The sequence below is a fragment of the Gorilla gorilla genome, chromosome X (genome assembly GCF_029281585.2).
Source record: "Gorilla gorilla gorilla isolate KB3781 chromosome X, NHGRI_mGorGor1-v2.1_pri, whole genome shotgun sequence".
NCBI classification, from domain to species: Eukaryota; Metazoa; Chordata; class Mammalia; order Primates; family Hominidae; genus Gorilla; species Gorilla gorilla.
In genome coordinates this window covers 30,218,426-30,236,650 of record NC_073247.2, presented here as the reverse complement: position 1 = coordinate 30,236,650, position 18,225 = coordinate 30,218,426, and the positions used below count along the sequence as shown (strand labels likewise).

Below are 18,225 nucleotides of genomic sequence, written 5' to 3'. Positions count from 1 at the left end.
TGGCTTCTGTATTACACACAGAGGCGTACATACAAATGTACACAAATGCTAGCATACGTTAGGCTTTTTTTTTTTTTTTTTTTTTTAACCTAGCAACATGTCTTGGTGATTGTCTTTCTTGGTACATACAGGCTGACTTCAGTCTTGGAGAGAGTTGCATGGGATTGATTTATGGCCATTCATCAGCTGCTCTCTACTGATACACATTTATGTTCTTTCAGTCTTTTGCTAATCTAAGCAATGGCATAACGATTAATCTTGTACATATGCTGTTTTGCACGTGTATATTTGTAGTTTAAATTCCTAGGAGTAGAAATACTGAGTCAAAAGGCACAGACATTTAAATTTTTGATAGACAGTTGTCAAGTTGCTTCCCACAGAGGCTGTACAAATTTATTTATCAATTTATACTCTACTTAGAAAGTATGTGAGGCTCTCTTTCCCTACACCCTTGCTGACATTATCAATTTTTTTAATTGTTGACAATCTGACAGATAAAAATATCTCATTGTAATTTAAAAATTAGGTACATCCCTCCCTAAACTGTCAAATTCTGGAGAGATTTGTTCTTGGGGTCCTCATAGCCCCCATTCTTTGAGAGGACCAGCTGTGTGCCAGGCACTATGCCACATGCTGTGAAAACAGACAGTATTCTGAGAGAGCCAGATTCTAGTGCGAGGACACATGTAAACATTATTATAATACAGTATGTAAATGCTACAATTCTAGGTATGAGAAAATAGCCGGAATGATACAGGGTCCTTCTGTGTACTGAGCACTGTCAGGCACCGTTGTACAGGAATACCACTGTAATTTTCATTTCTCTCGTTGTAGCAGGACAAGCCGCAGACAAAACTCCTCAGACACCGAGTTAAAGAAGGAAGTGGTTTATTCGACCAGGAGCATCGGCAAGACTCCTGTCTCAAGAGCCGAGCTCCCCGAGTGAGCAATTCCTGTCCCTTTTAAGGGCTCACAACTCTAAGGGGGTCTGCGTGAGAGGGTCGTGATTGATTTGAGCAAGCAGGGGGTACGTGACTGGGGACTGCATGCAGCGGTAATCAGAACGAAACAGAACAGGACAGGGATTTTTACAATGCCTTTTCATACAATGTCTGGAATCTATAGATAACATAACCGGTTAGGTCAGGGGTTGATCTTTAACTACCAGGCTTAGGCCAGGCAGGCCCAGGCCTAGTTTCAGGTCTGGTTCCTAGGCGCCAGGCTACCTGCCTTTAGTTTCGCTTCTCTTTCTTTTTCTGAGTATAAAACAGTATAAAACAATATGAGAGGGTCTGTCTCTCTTCTCTCATCATGAATGCAGTTAAGCATCTTGTTGTATGTTTGAGTCACTTTTTTCTTTTTTATGTGACCTGTCCTTTGCTATTTTTTTGTTGGGTTATTGATCTTTTGCTGATACTTTGTAGAAGGAGCTCTCTTTATAGAAGAGGCAACATTCCCCCAGTTTGTCTTTTGTCTTCGTTGATGAATTTTGTTGTTATTGTTGTTTGCTATGTTATATTCTTAGTTTTCTGTGATTTATTTTTATTTATTTATTTATTTTGAGACAGAGTCTCGCCCTGTCGCCCAGGCTGGAGTCCAATGGCACAATCTTGGCTCATTGCAACCTCCGCCTCCTGGGTTCAGGCGATGCTCCTGCCTCTGCCTCCTAAGTAGCTGGGATTACAGGCACGCGCCACCACACCCTGATAATTTTTTGTATCTTTAGTAGAGGCAGGGTTTCACCATGTTGGCCAGGCTGGTCTCAAACTCCTGACCTCGTGATCCGCCTGCCTGGCCTCCCAAAGTGCTGGGATTACAGACGTGAGCCACCATGCCCGCCATTCTGTAATTTATTGACCCTTTCTTTTCCGGCTTCTAAATTCTGTGTCAGAGTGTTAAATTATCTTTGCCTTTCTAAGATTGTAGAAACAGTCTTTATTTTCTTCTAGTGCTTTAAAGGTTTAATTTTTAAATGAGTAAATTCATTTTGAATGTCTAATATTCCCAGTTAAATAAAGAAACAAGTATTACTTGTTTTTTAAAAAAAGTTAGGGACTACATGAATTTTCTTACTGTATCATCTTCTTCCCTCTGCTCCTAAGCCTGATCTGCATCTTTTAAGGTGAGAAGTTGATGGTGATCCAGCCGTATCTTTATAGGGATGATACAGATCTCCATGTTGTTGCGGCTTTGGGCCCAATTGAGAATATTCTGCCTCTGATCACTTGAGGTCAGGAATTCGAGACCAGCCTGGCCAACATGGTGAAACTGGGTCTTTACTAAAAATACAAAAATTAGCTGGATGTTGGTGGTGGGTGCCTGTAATCCCAGCTACTAGGCAGACTGAGACAGGAGAATCGCTTGAACCCAAGAGGCAGAGGTTATGACAGAGCAAGACTCCTCCCTACGCCCCACCAAAAAAAAGAAAATACTCTACTTCATCTGTAGACGGCCATCTTGCCCATAACACTCTACTAAATTGGTCATTCATCTGATAGATATTTTTAAGTGTCCAAACAACTGGTTGATATTGACACCCTTTGATCCAGTGGTAATAATCTAGATGTTTAGCGGGGTGTGGGCAAACATAAAGGCACCAACTGTCATGCAAGTAATTACACTGTACATCAGGAAGCAACATTATCTCTTTGGGACACAAAGGTAGTCATTCTCATTTTTGTCCAGTATCTGTTACTTGTTGTGGTCTTTATAGTGTTCATCCCTTTCCTGAAGGTCAAGAGCTTCTTGCCCTTGTTCTCATGTTCTTGTTATTTTCTTATTCGTGTTATGAGTGATTCTTGGGAGATAATACTGCAAGTATATGATATTGCAAATATGCAGTTAAAGATTAACATAGAACATGGTAATAGACCTGTTACATTTCTTGAAATTTCCTTGTTAGCTTTGAGCTGAAAATACCATCAGAATATTTATGAGTATATATCAAAGCACTTTTCTGAGCATCAGCATATTTTGTAAGTATGAGAAAGCCATTGTGGTGTGAGACATCAACGTGGTTTCGCTATGTAATTTTAGGGCAAATTATGAAATACGTAAAGCATATAACAAATACCTATGTGCCCATCACCCTTGCTTTATTAAATCCTCATATTTTGCCATATTTACTTTATGTTTTTTTTCTTCTTTACAGTTCTAATGAAGTTGGTGCACTTGGTGGTTTGATAGCATGGGTATTTTCTTTTATTGTGGTAATCAAATATATTTTTTAAAGAAACAGAATCTTAAAGCTACAGCTGAAGCTCCCCTTGGTAGTCTGCCCTATTCTCAGAATACTTGCTGTGTCTTCCCAGGTGTTCTGAGACAGACCAGCCTTTTGTGAAGAGAGCCAAATACTGGGAAGGCACAGTCTCTGCACGAAGGGAACATACTCACGGGGCAGCTGTTCCTCAAACTTGCCTTTTGCGTGGGGCGGGGTGGGGTCAGGGGAGAGATATGCCTGTTGGGGAACAATGTGCTATTCTAAGATTCTGTGTCTATTCAAAGCTGTCTTGATCAGTAGACTTGGTAAAAGTGTTTGTTTTTAGTGATTTTTAAAAATCTCCTGCCAGTGGTAATTTTGCAAAATGGTTTTCTACGAACTAGTGCAGGGGGCACAGCTGTGATCCCGCAGCCACGTCTGGGTCTAAAGGAAGCCTTTCCTGCAGAAAGAAATAGAGCAGGACTGAGGGCAGGCTGATGAGTGATGTCTGTTTCCCCTGCCCTGCTTCCACCCTAAGCCAAGGGGGCTCTGTCCAACCTCACTCAGCTCTTCAAATGCAGAGAGAAGTACCAGGACCAGCATTCTGGGCAGGTCAGGGTGGTGCCCAGCTTTCCCTGGTGTCCGTGGCACCAGCCTGCTCTGTGTGCCAATACTGTTGGTGACAGGAGAGAGGGAAATCTGGCAAGATAGGGGGAAAACAGCTGAGGTGGAGAACAAGGATGCCCTCTTGGGAACAGATCCATTCATCTGATTGGATAGGTGAGATGAGACACGCATGGCTCACCCACTCCATAGGGTGCATCTGGCACATTCTGACCACCTGCCCCATTGATGTTGATCCCAGAAAACATCTCACCACCTGAGATGAACATTAAAATACCTAAGCACTAGCTTTGTGTATTTCTGACCTCCTAGGACAAAATATCAGCACATTTCAATTTAAAAGAATCTGTCTTCTTTCAGTTTAAGCATTTGTGGTGTTCTTTTAAATTGAAATTGCATGCAGTGAAGTGCAGAGGTCTTAGAAGTACAGTTCAATGAATATTTTGGTCTATGTACACTTGTGTAACCATCACCCAGACCTCATTATAGGACATTTTCATCCTCCCAGGAGACTCCCTGGTACACCTCCCCAAGGGTAACTGCTGTTCTGAGATCTCTCACCAATGATTAATTTTGCCTGTTGTTGGGTTTCACATAATTGGAATCATACAGTACATAATATTTTATGTCTGGCTTCTGTCATTCAACATTATGACTGTGAATTTCATCTGTGTTATGTGTAGTTCTTTTTAAAATAGTATTTGCTATTTAATAATGAGAGTAGATAATCAATTTGTATATTACTCTCTAATTCACTCTTTGATCCTGAAGACACCTGTCGGATGGTGTGTTTGTTGTTAGACCTCTTTTACAGATGACAAAAGGGCTGCATAGAGACTTTAAGTGTTGCCCCCAAGGTCACACCTCAGATAAATGATGACGTCAGTACTAGTTCAGGTTTTCTGATGCACAGCATCATTCTCCATTCATCGTGAAGCCTGTGCCTTAAACTGTGTTATGAATGGTGAAAGAAGTAAAGGATGAAAGGAGGGAGGGGCCCCCAAACTGATCATATTTTGGTATTTTACTGTGTAGTATTTTGGTTACAGACTGACCAGTTAATTTAAAGGAGTTAACACTGAACCCAGCCAACTCACCAGTACCTGTAAAGTATGAAACGGATGGTGAGGGAGAAGAGAAAAGAGGTAGCCAACTTGGCTCAGCGGCCAGCCAGATCCAGGCAACGCAGCTTATCAGAAAGCAGACCCTCCTAGCATAGCTCGCAGTTGCATGCACATCATCTGTTTGCCCGGTGAGGCTGCTGGTTGCAGGCCGCTGAATGTGTCGTGAATTTTTGCCAGAGTGGCATTATTGGGGCTTTTTGGTCTCTGAATGTGGGTGAGCCATCCCAGGCTCTGTTTGGTACAGTGCTTTTGGGAAGGGAATGGTGTGAGTTCTCTTCCTTTTCTCAAGTGGTCCTTGTGACACAGCTGAAGTGTCCTTTGCAGCATTGATACCTTATTGATGGCCTCGGTTTTATTGTACATGCTGAGTTTCCATTGTTAAGAGATCAGATTTGAGATAAAGAGAAGCTGGGTTTCCTTTGCTTTCTGAAGAGGTTTGCTGATACCCTGTCTGTTCTATATTGTCTTTAAGCAAGCAAAATCATTGCTGATTTATATATGTGGGCAGTTATGTATGTATTTCCATAAGCCCTCATGGCCTGTAATTCTGGTCCAGGGTGGGGCCTCTACTACTGAGATTATAGGACCCAGGTTCTTAACAAATGGCAAAAAAACACGGGCCTGATGGTCAGAAAGTTGCAATTAAAGACGGGGGTCTAGGAACCCCCAGTCCCAGGAAATCCAGAGTCCCATGACCTGGATCAGAACCTCGGAGAGCTCCAGGTACTTGGCTGTTGGCAGCTATACAGAGGCAGGAGTTGCTCTAGTTCTAAGCCAACCCTCCTCTGCAGGAAGGAGCTCTTCTATGTGGATGGATAATAAGGGACTTCAAAGATTTGGGCCTCAATAGTCTTGGGCTTTATAGGTAAGGTGATCTGTTACATCACTTAATTGTGGAGGAAAGCTAAGGTTTCCACTGGAGCCACAGGCTGAGTGGTTTTGAGTCTCCCTCCTATAGTCATGCCACTGGTTCTTCTTAGGAGGTGAGATGTACTAGGAGAGCTCTGCCTAGAAGGCTCAGAGTTTGGTCTCATGGCCAGCTCTGCCCCTTGCTAGCTTTGTGGCCTTCATCTGATCTTGCATCTTCTCTGACTGGGTCTCACTATTCTTATGTATAAAAATATATGTTTGGCAAAATCAGTTTTTTTTTTTTCCTGACAGTGTTGTTGTTAGGAACAAGTGAAAAAATAGCTGCTAAAGCACTTTAATTTATAAGCCTTTGCCAGTGTACAGTTGTATCATTGCTAGCATCATCACCTATTTTTAGAGCCTGTGGATAGGAATCCATGACGTCAGGATTCTGTGAACATAAGGTGTTGTCCAAGCAGTGCACCATCCCCCAACTTATATTTGCATGGTAATTGGTTCTGTGGGGTCAGCATGCATGTCACATATTTTTAGTGAGAATCAAGTACACAGAGACTTGTGGTTTGCTGTTCAATTTGAAAAGTGTTTGAATGAAAGCTTGTCCTGTGGTCTTTTGGAAGTAACTGGAGATTTCTGTAGGGACTGACAAGAACAACAGACATTTGAGCGTCCGTTATGCAGAGGCTAAACTGGGAGGGGAGAGATTGGAGGCAGGAAGACATGATTATAATCCAGGCAGTACTCCAGGAAAGAGTGGTTAAGAGATGAGCTCTCGCCTGTAATCCCAGCATTTTGGGAGGCCAAGGTGGGCAGATTACTTGAGGTCAGGAGCTTGCGACCAGTCTGGCCAACATGGCGAAACTCTGTCTCTACTAAAAAATACAAAAATTAGCCGGGTGAGGTGGCACGTGCCTGTAATCCCAGCTATTCGGGAGGCTGAGACATGACCATTGCCTGAACCCGGAAGTGGAGGTTGCAGTGAACTGAGATCACGCCATTGTACTCCAGCCTGGGCAACAGAGTGAGACTGTCTCAAAAGAAAAAAAAAAATGAGAGAGATGAGCTCTGAAGCTAGACAGGTTGAGTTCCAATCCTGGCTCCTACTTGTTTGACCTTGAGCAAGTTTGCTTAGCCCCCTGGGTCTTGTGTGTGTGTCTGAGTAGGGCTATAGTGTAGATTAAAAGTTGCAGTCCAGGTGAAGCTCTTGGAGCAGGGTTTGGCACATGGTAAGCACTCAGATGTTAGCTGCTATTCATGTGGGAGTCTTCTATTCATTTTATTGTGGTAATATATGTAACATAAAATTTACCATTTTAGTTATTTTAAGTGTACAGTCAGTAGCATTAATTACATTAGAATGTTGTGCAACTATCCGTACTATCTATGTCCAAAACATTTTCACTACTCCTAAGAGAACCCTTTAACTATCAAACAATAACTCCCCATTCTGCCTCTCCCAACCTTTCAGGTAACCTCTAATCTACTTTCTATCTCTATGAATTTGCCTATTCTAGATATTTCACATAAGTAGACTCATACAATGTTTGTCCCTTTGTGTGTTTTATTTCTCTTAGCATAATGTTTTCCAGGTTCATCCATGTTGTAGCATGTATCAGAACTTTATTCCTTTTTGAGGCTGTATAATATTCCATTTTGTGGATATACCATATCTTGTTTATCCATTCATCTCTTAATGGACACTTGGGTTATTTCCTTCTTTTGGCTATTATGTATAAAGTTGCAGTAAACACTGGCATACAAGTTTGCCTTGGGGGCAAAGCTTTCAATTCTGCTGGGGTCCCTGCTTTCAATGCTTTTGAGTATATACCTAGAAGTGGAATTGCTGGATCATATGGTAATTCTATATTTAACTTTCTAAGGAGCTGCCATACTGTTTTCCACAGGAGCTGCCCTATTTTACATTCCCATTAGCAATATACAAAGATTCCAGTTTCTCCACATCCTCATCAACACTTGTTTTCTTTTAAAATTCTAGCCATCCTAGTAGGTACGAAAGGGTATTTCACTGTGGTTTTCATTTGCATTTCCCTAATGACTAATGATGTTGAACATCTTGTCACATGCTCATTAGCCACTTGTATGTTTTCTTTGGAGAAATGTCTATTCAAGTCCTTTGCTTGGCATTTATATTTTTTTCCCTTTATGTTTTTAAGATACTACAGGAGGACAAAAAAGAAACAGATTGAGAAAGTAGATGCAGCCAGACTGGGCGACTGCTTAGATAGGGGGCTAATACTGAATTTTCTACTCTGGGTAATTGGGTGGATGATGGGGTACCAAAGAAGACAGGCTGCCCTTTCCTGGGAGAAGGGGCAGGTTGGAGAAAAGGTATTGGCTTTGGGTGGGGCTGCACTGAGCCTGGGTGTTATCCAGGTGGGGAGCCTATAGAATTAACTGCCATGGCAATGTATCCGATTGGTTTCTCTGAAAAAAATGCAAGACATATTTTAGGTTTTGTCTCCTCCCTGCTTCCACCTAAAGAAGCAACTTAAGCAATTCACTCATCATTCAGCTTCTCTATTTGGCAAATGTGAACAATTACTGGGGGAACAATGGAGTCTGGAATTTATGGGCCAGCCTCTCTCCTGGTGCCAGTTTCTCAGCCCTTCAGCACCTGCTCTTGATCAGACCCAGTCCTTCCTAGCCAGCTGCTCCCCACGTGCTGCTCTGAAGCATTGGGGAGTAGGGGTGAGCCTTCTTGAGAACCATGGCTTCTGAGGCTTTCTCCAGGGACCACCCCAGCCTCACAATGCTGGCGCTGCTTCTCCCACCCTTCCCCGGCTGCATGCCATTAGCAGTTAGTGCTAAGTAGACACTTGCTATGTCGTCCTCAACCCACTGACTTTCTCTGAGTTACTCCTTGGCAAAGTTGGGTGTTGTGCTCTGTTGTGTTACTGCATCACGTTGTGTCTAGGTGGGGAATTTGCGCGTGCACAGTCATACCCACACTGCGATGGAAAATGAGGTTTGAGCAACTGTTCTTCCCCCAAAGAAGCAACCGGTGAGGAAATGAGCCTACTTGGTGGCTTGTTGTCTTTACTTTCAGAGCCATAGCAGGCTGGCAGCCATCACCAAGTTAGCATCCTGTCATGTGGCTCAGGCGGACAATGTTTGCAGATTGTCCCCTGATGCCATCTGCCTGTGAGGCTACAGGAACCCCCAGCAACTGCTGCTCTAGCAGGTGCTGGGGCTGCTGAGATAGGTGTCCGTGTACATATATTCAAGCACACACAGCTTTGTGTGGTGTGCAGAGGTACCGGTGTTGGGCTAGGGCTGAGCTTCGCCTAGTTAGGCCTCTGGGACGCCAGTTGAAACACTCAACCTAGCAAAGCGCCAGCCCCAGTTGTTGGTTTCCGGTGGGGCCCTGGTGAGGGAGGAAGAGAGGGTGAGGCTGCTGTGAACAGAGCCAGCAACTGGGGAATTGGATATGGTAACTAACACACTGTTGAGTGTGCAGGAAGCTGCGGGGAGTGGCATTGTTTTGACAAACTTTTGTTGCTTTCTTTCTGCCTCTGCCCTCTGCTCGGGCCTAATCATGGCCCTCTACCTAATTTAGCATCTCTGTTCCTTCCAGCGGGGAGCCCATCCCCATTTCTTACCTCATGGGCTCTTTTTAAGGAACGCATTCCTCATCTTTGAGCTCTTCCTGCCATTCAGCCATGCTTTGGGTCAGCCCCTAAGCTTTCACTTTTCCCCAAGTTACTGTGATTATGGATTCAGACAAGCCTAGAAAATCCTTACTCCTTTGGGGGGAATTCCTGTATACAGACTTATACTTTGTGAGTCACTATTATCTTGATCTAATAATGCTTTTTAAAACAATTATGTAAATTATTAAAGCAATTTGAAATAATTATATTAGCCATCAGATTTTAGAAATCTAGATCTTAATGGAGCTTTGATTAAGAGTCTACCTAGAGCAGGGGTCAGCGAACTTTTTCTGTAAAGGGCCAGATATTTTAGACTTTGATCTCTGTTGCAGCTACTCAGTTCCGCTGGTGTAGCATGAAAGCAGCTGTACAAAATACTTAAATGCATGAGTATAGTTGTGTTCTAATGAGACTTTCTTTACAAAAGTGAGTGGTGAGCTTTCATTTGCTGACCCCTGATCTAGAGTGATAAGCCATCCTTATTTTTTTTCTTTGTCAAGAGTTGAAAAGCCAGAGGAACTTGATGACTGTAAATGCATTAGAATCATCTTCTTTTGGGTCTAGTATCCTTGTGAGCACAATGGTAATTTGGGAATATGCTTCTTTAAATCTCTGTTGAGAAGAAGATAAATCAGAAGGCTTTTTAAGGGGGTGAGTCTGCTTGGCCAAAGCTTGTCATTGTTTAACAAGAACAGGCTGTCACTTAGAGTTGTATGGTGGCTTTTATGTTTCACTCATTCTCTTTATAGTCACATGGAATGGCCATAGTTACATAAGGTTGCCTCACCATACTGGGGCTTATTCCACTTTATAGGACCAGGTGCTTTTCTAATAAATGTAAGAAAACTACAAAGATATAGAAAATGGTGTTTTTAAAACATGATGTTATGCTAAGTTGGCATTGCTATAGTTCATTTCCAGAAAGATGAAGCTTAAGATAGTCCAAGAGGCATTCTAAAGTTTCAAACTATAATCTTGTTTTCCTTTTATCTGTCCTCACAGGAAATAAAGAAAGAGATGAAGAAAGACCCTCTCACCAACAAAGCTCCAGAAAAGCCCCTGCACGAAGTGCCCAGTGGAAACTCTTTGCTGTCTTCTGAAACGATTTTAAGAACCAATAAGAGAGGTATGGAAAAGGAAAAAGAGGTTCCCTCCCTGCACACAAACAAAAGCTGGAAACTTCTGGTGAACTGTGTCAAACTTTATATTGCTGAAAAATTGAATAGAGTTTGTCCTTTTGGTTTTTGGTATATATTTTGGATACGCACATACACACTTGGCAAGTGACTATATGTATAGTAACTGTAATAAAGGGAACTAATAAAAATATTTTTTGACAGTGGGAAAGTAGACTACATTTGTAAATGATGATTTTTCTGCGGCTTTAGATTTCACTTTCATATCTATTTTTATGGATGAAAGGTGAATTTAGAGAATGCTGTGGTGCAGGCCTGAGCAGTGTGTCTGACCGCACTCTCCCTTTAATTTAAGGCAAACCTTATCAAGTTATTTCTCTCTCCACCTGCTAGGCTCCCTAGCGCAGACCCTGCCTCTCTGAGTTTGTGAGGCAGAAGGTGCAAAGATATAGCTAACACATCTGTCTGACCAGAAGACCTTTAACAATCTTGTTTTCTCTCTTTTGAGACCTCAAGGCAGATTTTCAGGTATCAGCTTGTTGGAGTTTTGTTTTTTCTCCCATCCCCTCTTGGTGATAATTGTTTGAAATAATGTGAGAGAGAATAGAAGACTGCAGAGACGACCCCACTCAATTTTATACTGTGGGCACACTAGGGTCCCTCCGTTTTTCCTGACCTTGGATGAGCCAGGGCACATGCTGAGCATGCCTGTAGGTTAGCGCTTGGCTGCCAGCTTTTAGTGGGCTTATTACTTCCTTAAAGAGAAATAGAGAGCTGTTTGAAAGCAAGCACAGGAACTAGATTAGCAAAGGGTTCCATTAACCAGAAAAAAAGAAGGCAAGTTTATATAACCATGGGGAGGAAGAACAGCTAATCTTTCATAAAATTTAGACAGGATGAGAATTTGTCCAGTAAACTGCCCATTGATCATAGCTTTGTGCCTCTCTTCCTTCCTGTCTCTTCCTCTACTGCCTCCAGCTGCCCTGGGTTACATTTCCCTTTTTGAATTATTCAGATCAAATATTGGCTGGAGGCCCATGTTGGTTAGCAGCTATAGGATTTTCTTTCTTTTCTCGTTTTGTTAAATTCATCCTACCAAAGCAGGGGATTTCCCATTTTAAGAATTAAGTGCCCTTTGCTGTAAAACTACAGTCTTGCCCAAAAGTGCCTCCTGCATTCTTGCAAGTAAGCTCTCAAACTCCTGAGACCTGCATTCATTGGATTTGGTGAGGTAGAGTTCAGTGTGTGTTCTTTCTGCACTTTCAGACCAATGAGAAGGAGCCCTCCCATTCCTCCACCTGCCTCTTGGGTCCGCGGGCACGGCAATTGCACGCATGTTGACCAGCGGCAAGGCCTCTTTGGCCAGCCATGGTTTTTGTCAAGTCAATAAGAGATTTAAAGTAATTAATTAATTTAACAAGATAAGGAATTAATTAAGGTAAGGAATTGAGGTAATTATTTGGATGAGTTTAGTAAAATTACCTGAGAACTTTAAATCAACAAAGGAATAGAATTTTTCAGATGATTATCTCTTCACCACTGAAAATCTGGCCTCTGAGTTCCCCTATGGAATTTTTCATTCACCAAAAATTGGAATGCAGAGGGATGGCTTACTGCCTTACATTCCATTTTGAAAGCTTTCTGCCTTGGACCTGCAGCCTGGTTATGGCCAACCTTTCATTCTGAGGCATTTTATATGTGGAATCTGCCGGTGGTTGTGGGACGTGAGTACATGGAGGCATTCTGTAAATATGAAGTCTATAACAAATCATCTTCATTCTGTCTGAGGCTTCACCCTGACCTCCTGGGTCACCTGGGCCTAACATAAATTTCCAACTGAAGGGAGGCATTGTGTACCAGGCCCAGGGCTGCCTCTGGCCCTCCCCCACCAGTCAAGACTACCAGTATTCTGCTACCCCTTATAATAAACAGCGGGGGTAGATTGATTGGCCTTGTCAGGCCAGATAAATAGTTCATTGTACTGAGCTCAAAAGCTGCATTTTTTTCCCACCCAAAATCAATGAAAAAAACACTTTTTCCCCCCTTAAAACAAGGATCAGAGGCTAAATCTGTGGGATGATTCTAGTTACTTGTAAACACTTCGGTCCAACTAATTTTTAAAGTTTTATGAGTTACCATAAGTGACTGAAGGGGCCTCCTCCCCCTTTGTTTCCATCATTGAGCTTTGTCTCCAGCAACCTTTCGGATGTTTTGATCTGTTACTGTTGTTGTGGCTATTAGGGAAGGAAGTTGCTTTCAGGATTTATTAACAGCCTGCTTTGATTGGCTAACATGGGATCTTAGAGGATATGAGTTGAGTCCACCTTGTGATTCAGTCTTGGACCCTTGTAAGAATTTAATAGAATGAACACAAGTTCTCTTCCTTCAACTTGATCAAAGATGAGATGACTGTTTTCTGTATATGGACCTTATCATTTGATACATGCTTGAAGTTGGTTTAATAATGAAAGATTGACATCTATTTCTATCATGAGTCTGAAACTGAACCACTTCATTGGGTCCTGAACTTGAGATAGTCCTAGCTGAAGAAGTTTGCCCAATTGCGTCCAGCTGTTTTTGCGTCTTGTAACATGCCTCACTTTGCAGCAACTGCAAACAGGTAGTAGTCCCTCACGTTGTGGGATGAGCTCACCCTCCCCAGACACCTGCATAAGGTCAGAAGACATCTTGGGTTTGAAGGAAGCTATTCATAGCCTTGAGAAAAAGCCAGGGCTATGGAAACCTTAGTTTGGGGACTGATTAGTTTCACTTTTCAGCTTTAACGTTTTTAAACGTCTGCAGAGTTGATTTAGGGGGTACTGGAATGACTCCATGGGCTTTTTTTTCTTTCTTTCTTTCTTTTTTATTTTTTTTTATTTTTTTGAAACAGGGTCTCACTCTGACACCCAGGCTCTCACTCTGACATCCAGGCTGGAGTGCAGTGGCGCGATCATGGCTCACTGCAGCCTCGACCTCCCCAGGCTCAGGTGATCCTCCCACCTCAGCCTCCTGAGTAGCTGGGACTACAAGGTACGAGCTACCACACCTGGCTAATTTACTGATTTTTCGTAGAGCTGGGGTTTTGCCGTGTTGCCTGGCTAGTCTTGAACTCCTGGGCTCAAGCAAGCCTCCTACCCCAGCCTCCCAGAGCACTGGGATTACAGGTATAAGCCACTGTGACTGGCTGGCTTTTCATTTGAGAAGATGATGTGACTGGAATTGAGAGAGAGAAAGTACATCCTCCCAGCTGACTTGGCAGCCACTGGCTATACATTCTGGCATTAGAATCTTAGGGGCACTTGTGTCTGCACTCACTTCTGGCCATTTCTGTGGTCCTTACCTGAGTCACAGTGAAAGAGCTTCCTGTTTAAAACAAGCCTTTCCTAAGGAATAAGAAGTCGTTTTTCATTTAAACTTGCAGCATGGATGTTGTATGTTCTGAAGTTATCCCAGACTCCAGTATATTGATGAGTTAAGCCAGAAAATGTGAAAACTTTACTTGGAGCCAAATGTCATTCTCTTGATGAACCAGACAGAAAAGAGTTGTATGTTTTCTTCAAAGAATGATTTATTCTTTTGTTTCTTCTACCATTAAACCCATAAAAGAGAATGATGGGCCCTCCTAAATTGGAGCATTGATATATAGAGACTTTTTTTTTTTTTTTTTTTTTGAGACGGAGTCTCGCTGTGTCGCCCAGGCTGGAGTGCAGTGGTGCAATCTCGGCTCACTGCAAGCTCCGCCTCCCGGGTTCACGCCATTCTCCTGCCTCAGCCTCCCGAGTAGCTGGGACTACAGGAGCCCGCCACTGCGCCCGGCTAATTTTTTGTATTTTTAGTAGAGATGGGGTTTCACCGTGGTCTCAATCAAGCATTCAAATGCCGAGATTGTGCCACTCCAGCCTGGGCAACAAGAGTGAAACTCCATCTCAAAAAACAAACAAACAAACAAAAAAACGCATTCAAATGTTGAGTTTAGAAGAAAAATTGAATAAAACGGAAGTTTGAACAGTTAGCAAATATCCTAAATAGGTTCTTGAAAATGAACAGTGGATTTTTGTCCATTTGAATATAGACTCTTATCTACTTGAATTAAAAATGAAATAAAAAAATCAAGCTGGACACAGTGACTCATTCCTGTAATCCCAGCACTCCGGGAGGCTGAGGTGAGAGGATTGCTTGAGCCCAGGAGCTCAAGACCAGCCTGGGCAACATAGCAAGACCCCATCTCTAAAAAAATAAAACAATTAGCTGGGTGTGGTGGCATGCACCTGTAGTCCTAGCTACTCAAGAAGCTGAGGTGGGAGAATCACTTAAGCCCAGAAGGTCGGGGCTGCAGTGAGCTGTGATAGCGCCACTGCACTCCAGCCTGGGTGCCAGAGTGAGACCCTATCTCAAAACAAAAAACAAAAAACAAAAAAAAAGAAATTATTTGATCCTTAGAAGGATTTCCTGGCTAACTTTATTCATGTGGTCAGTTAAGTATCCAGGCTGTCATCAATACCCTGCTGGCCCGTGTGAGGACCAGGTTCCATCTCAGGGTTCTCGTTTGCATTGTTAACAGTGCATGCAGAGAAGATGTATTTCTGCCTCTCTCTGAACCTCTCCTGTTGCCTGGAATTTTGGACATTGTTCCTTCCTCACTTTTTGGTAGACACCCATGAACATTCAATAGTACATGTTTAGTGCATGCCTACTATGCACCTGCCCTTGTGCTTGGTGGTGGGGCAGATAAAGACTGGAAAAACACCAGCCAGTTCTGCCTGCAAGTAACTCAGTCTGTTGTATCCCTTGGGAAACGTTGAGAAAGTGCTGCACGTTTCTTATATCATTTTGATGGCAAGGTGGGGATGTGTCTTGTATTTACTTCTGTCATTCTGAATGTGAAGCCACTCCGTGGGTTTCTGGTTGGCTTTATATGTCCTTGTTTCTATTTCCAGTTTATCATGAATTCAGTGTTTGGTAAGTCTCTATTGTATTTTGCACATTTACTATTTTTTGCTATATTATTATGCTCTCCTGATACAAAATGTATTTTATAGTTATCTTTTTAAGTCGCTCTGCTACTTTGGCATCTGCCTTCCCAAAGATAAACTGCTTTTACCATCTTTATTTAAGGTTTTTTATGCATTTGCATTTTACTGCCCCTTCCAGAGATTAATGCTGAAAGATCTGACGGTTTAAAAGATGTTATTTGTAACAGGTCTAGCTCTGATGCTACGAGGTGAGATCGTCTGTCTCATGAGATTCAAGTTAAGATGGGGGAGGGTTGCTCTCTGAATTGATATGTGGGTATGACTGATTGTAGAACATTGCTCTGTGGGTTCATTTCTGGTGTGTTTAATCCTTCAGACAGGTTCCATTCAAAAGTTTTCCTTAACAGAGGGATCAACGGCTGCTCTTCCTCTGGTGACACACTGTTGCTTTAAAAGTTAGTGCAGAAGTTCTTCCACATTAACATGGACCTCGTGTTTGCCACATGGAAGGGCTCTCCAGTTTGGTCTGCTACCTGTAGCTGTCGGAAGAATGTTGCTTAGTGTTTACCTTTCTTCTCATAGTTTCAGCACTGGTCATTCCAAGCCCTAAACAGATCTAAGTGACTGCCTGTCCTTTCCCCACTTCCCCTGAAGGGGAAACATTTTTTCTAGCTTTTAGTGTGAGGGCCTGGAATGCTTCTCATGGCGCCAAGGCGGTGGCGTGGATCTTGATAGGCCGTGAGCTCTTTGGCAGAAATGAAACTGTTAACAAAGGATGGAAAGAAGTATGTCCTTAGTAAAGAAAATGTCAACCTCTTTGGTTTGCCAGTGGTTTGTTGTTTAAGGTAAATGTGAGATCTGGGGGTTTGTTTGTAGAGATGAGACTTTGTTTCTTTCAAATTTTCTATTGGAGAAATAAATGTTCTCGCCAGTTAACTGGGAATCTGAAAATGTGCCATTTGGGGTCAGACTTTTCTTTGAGTTTCAAGATTGCCTGTTTATTTGACTTAAGGAGCTGGTGTTTATGGACAGATAGAATAAGAGTTAACAGAAGACATTACTGTTGTGTAGAAGCTCTTGGCTATCACCTGAGCTGGTCTTTCCCAGGGGAAATGAAAATCTGGCGATCTGGCAGTGAATGGGGCTAGATATGATACATAGTCATTCAGTAATATATACGTCTGTGTGAATGTATCTGTATATGCATCTATAGTCTTATTTTCCAGTGGGCCTTCATTCTCAAAAGCTCTGGAGTCAAGAGCCTTTAAAGAAGTCTTTTAAACTAACTGATCCCTGGCTGCATTTCTGGCAAGTTTTATTGGGACACTGCGTTGTTAGCACCAGCAATTGATGTTGGAGTGTGTGTTGCCCTTTTTCATGTTATTTTCTGAACCTATTGAGCCTAGAGTGAGGGGTGGTGAAATGCATGGTAAGAACTACATAGAAGGGTATAGCCATCATGTTGCGATTGTGTGTGGGTCATTGATAAAATCGGTTTTTAGATTTTTTTTCTGTTATGTTTAATCTCCTTTCTATCTCTGTGTCTTCTGATTTCAAGGCATTAACACTAATGAGTGTCCCATGGGTTAGTCATGGGTTTAAGACTCCCGCCATACTCCTGCTGGTGTCTGCCCAAATCCACCCAGAGGACAAGCCATGAAGTGGGTTTGTGGTGGTGGCTCCACCTGGTGGCTCTCCTAGGAAGCTCCTCTTTCTGCCCACCTTTTCCTTCTCCTTGGGAGAATCTTGATGGAGGATGCCTTTGATTCCTCTGACTCAGTGTTCACTATTTGTGCAGTTCCATCCCAGACCCACAGCTTCTCACATTACTTATGGATTTTTTTAGCCCTTTTGCTTTTTCGCCTAAGAATTGCTCTTTGAACTCATACAATCTGTGTCCTGATCCTTGTTCTATCTGTGATACCCCTATGGACCAGGATTATTGTTAATGAGGATTAAAAAAAAAAAAGGACTCCCATAGGCATGACTCTAGATATAGATATTAATTTGGACAAAATAAAGAATCACACTGAAATCCCTGTAGGTGTGTATGCCAAAATCTCCTCCTTAATAGCTCCAAGTACCCTTAACTACTTCTTCACTTTTTGTTGAACCCATTTTTCCTCAAAGGAGCAATATTTTATTACCAATGTTGTTTTCAATTGTCAGCAGGTGGCGAAAGTAAAAAGCCAACTAACTTTTTGGCTTCATTATTGTTTGTGAATTCTCTACAGGCAGCCCCCTTCTTGCCTGGGCACAGACTGCCCCCGCTTGGTATGTCACTGAGCATAAGTATTTTTGATAAATAAAAATGTCTTTTATTCTCATTATTTTTCAGTTTTTAGTTGTTGATAATATTGCAGATGTGACTTATTTTAGCTGCATTGTGGGTCAGTCTAGGAACTTAATCACCATTTATAACTTTGCTTCTATGGGAATAATGCATTCAGAGTTCCAAACTCTCTGCATAAGGCACATATAAGTCTTTTTTTTTTTTTTTTTTTTCTTGGAGGCAGAGTCTCGCTCTATCCCCTAGGCTGGAGTACAGTGGCATAATCTCGGCTCACTGCAACTTTCGCCTCCCGGGTTCAAGCCATTCTCCTGCCTCCGCCTCCTGAGTAGCTGGGACTA

The 18,225-nt window shown here is 42.4% G+C and overlaps 1 protein-coding gene across 9 annotated transcripts in view; it reads left to right on the top strand.

The window, feature by feature from the left end:
- The window catches only part of SH3KBP1 (SH3 domain containing kinase binding protein 1), a 354,705-nt gene that overhangs the window by 129,596 nt on the left and 206,884 nt on the right, over positions 1-18,225 (top strand). For all 9 annotated transcript variants that reach the window (XM_055376721.2, XM_055376717.2, XM_055376718.2 and 6 more), the window contains one exon: positions 10,488-10,611. In XM_055376721.2, coding sequence (XP_055232696.1) covers positions 10,488-10,611 — 124 coding nt within the window. The remainder of the gene's footprint in view (positions 1-10,487; positions 10,612-18,225) is intronic.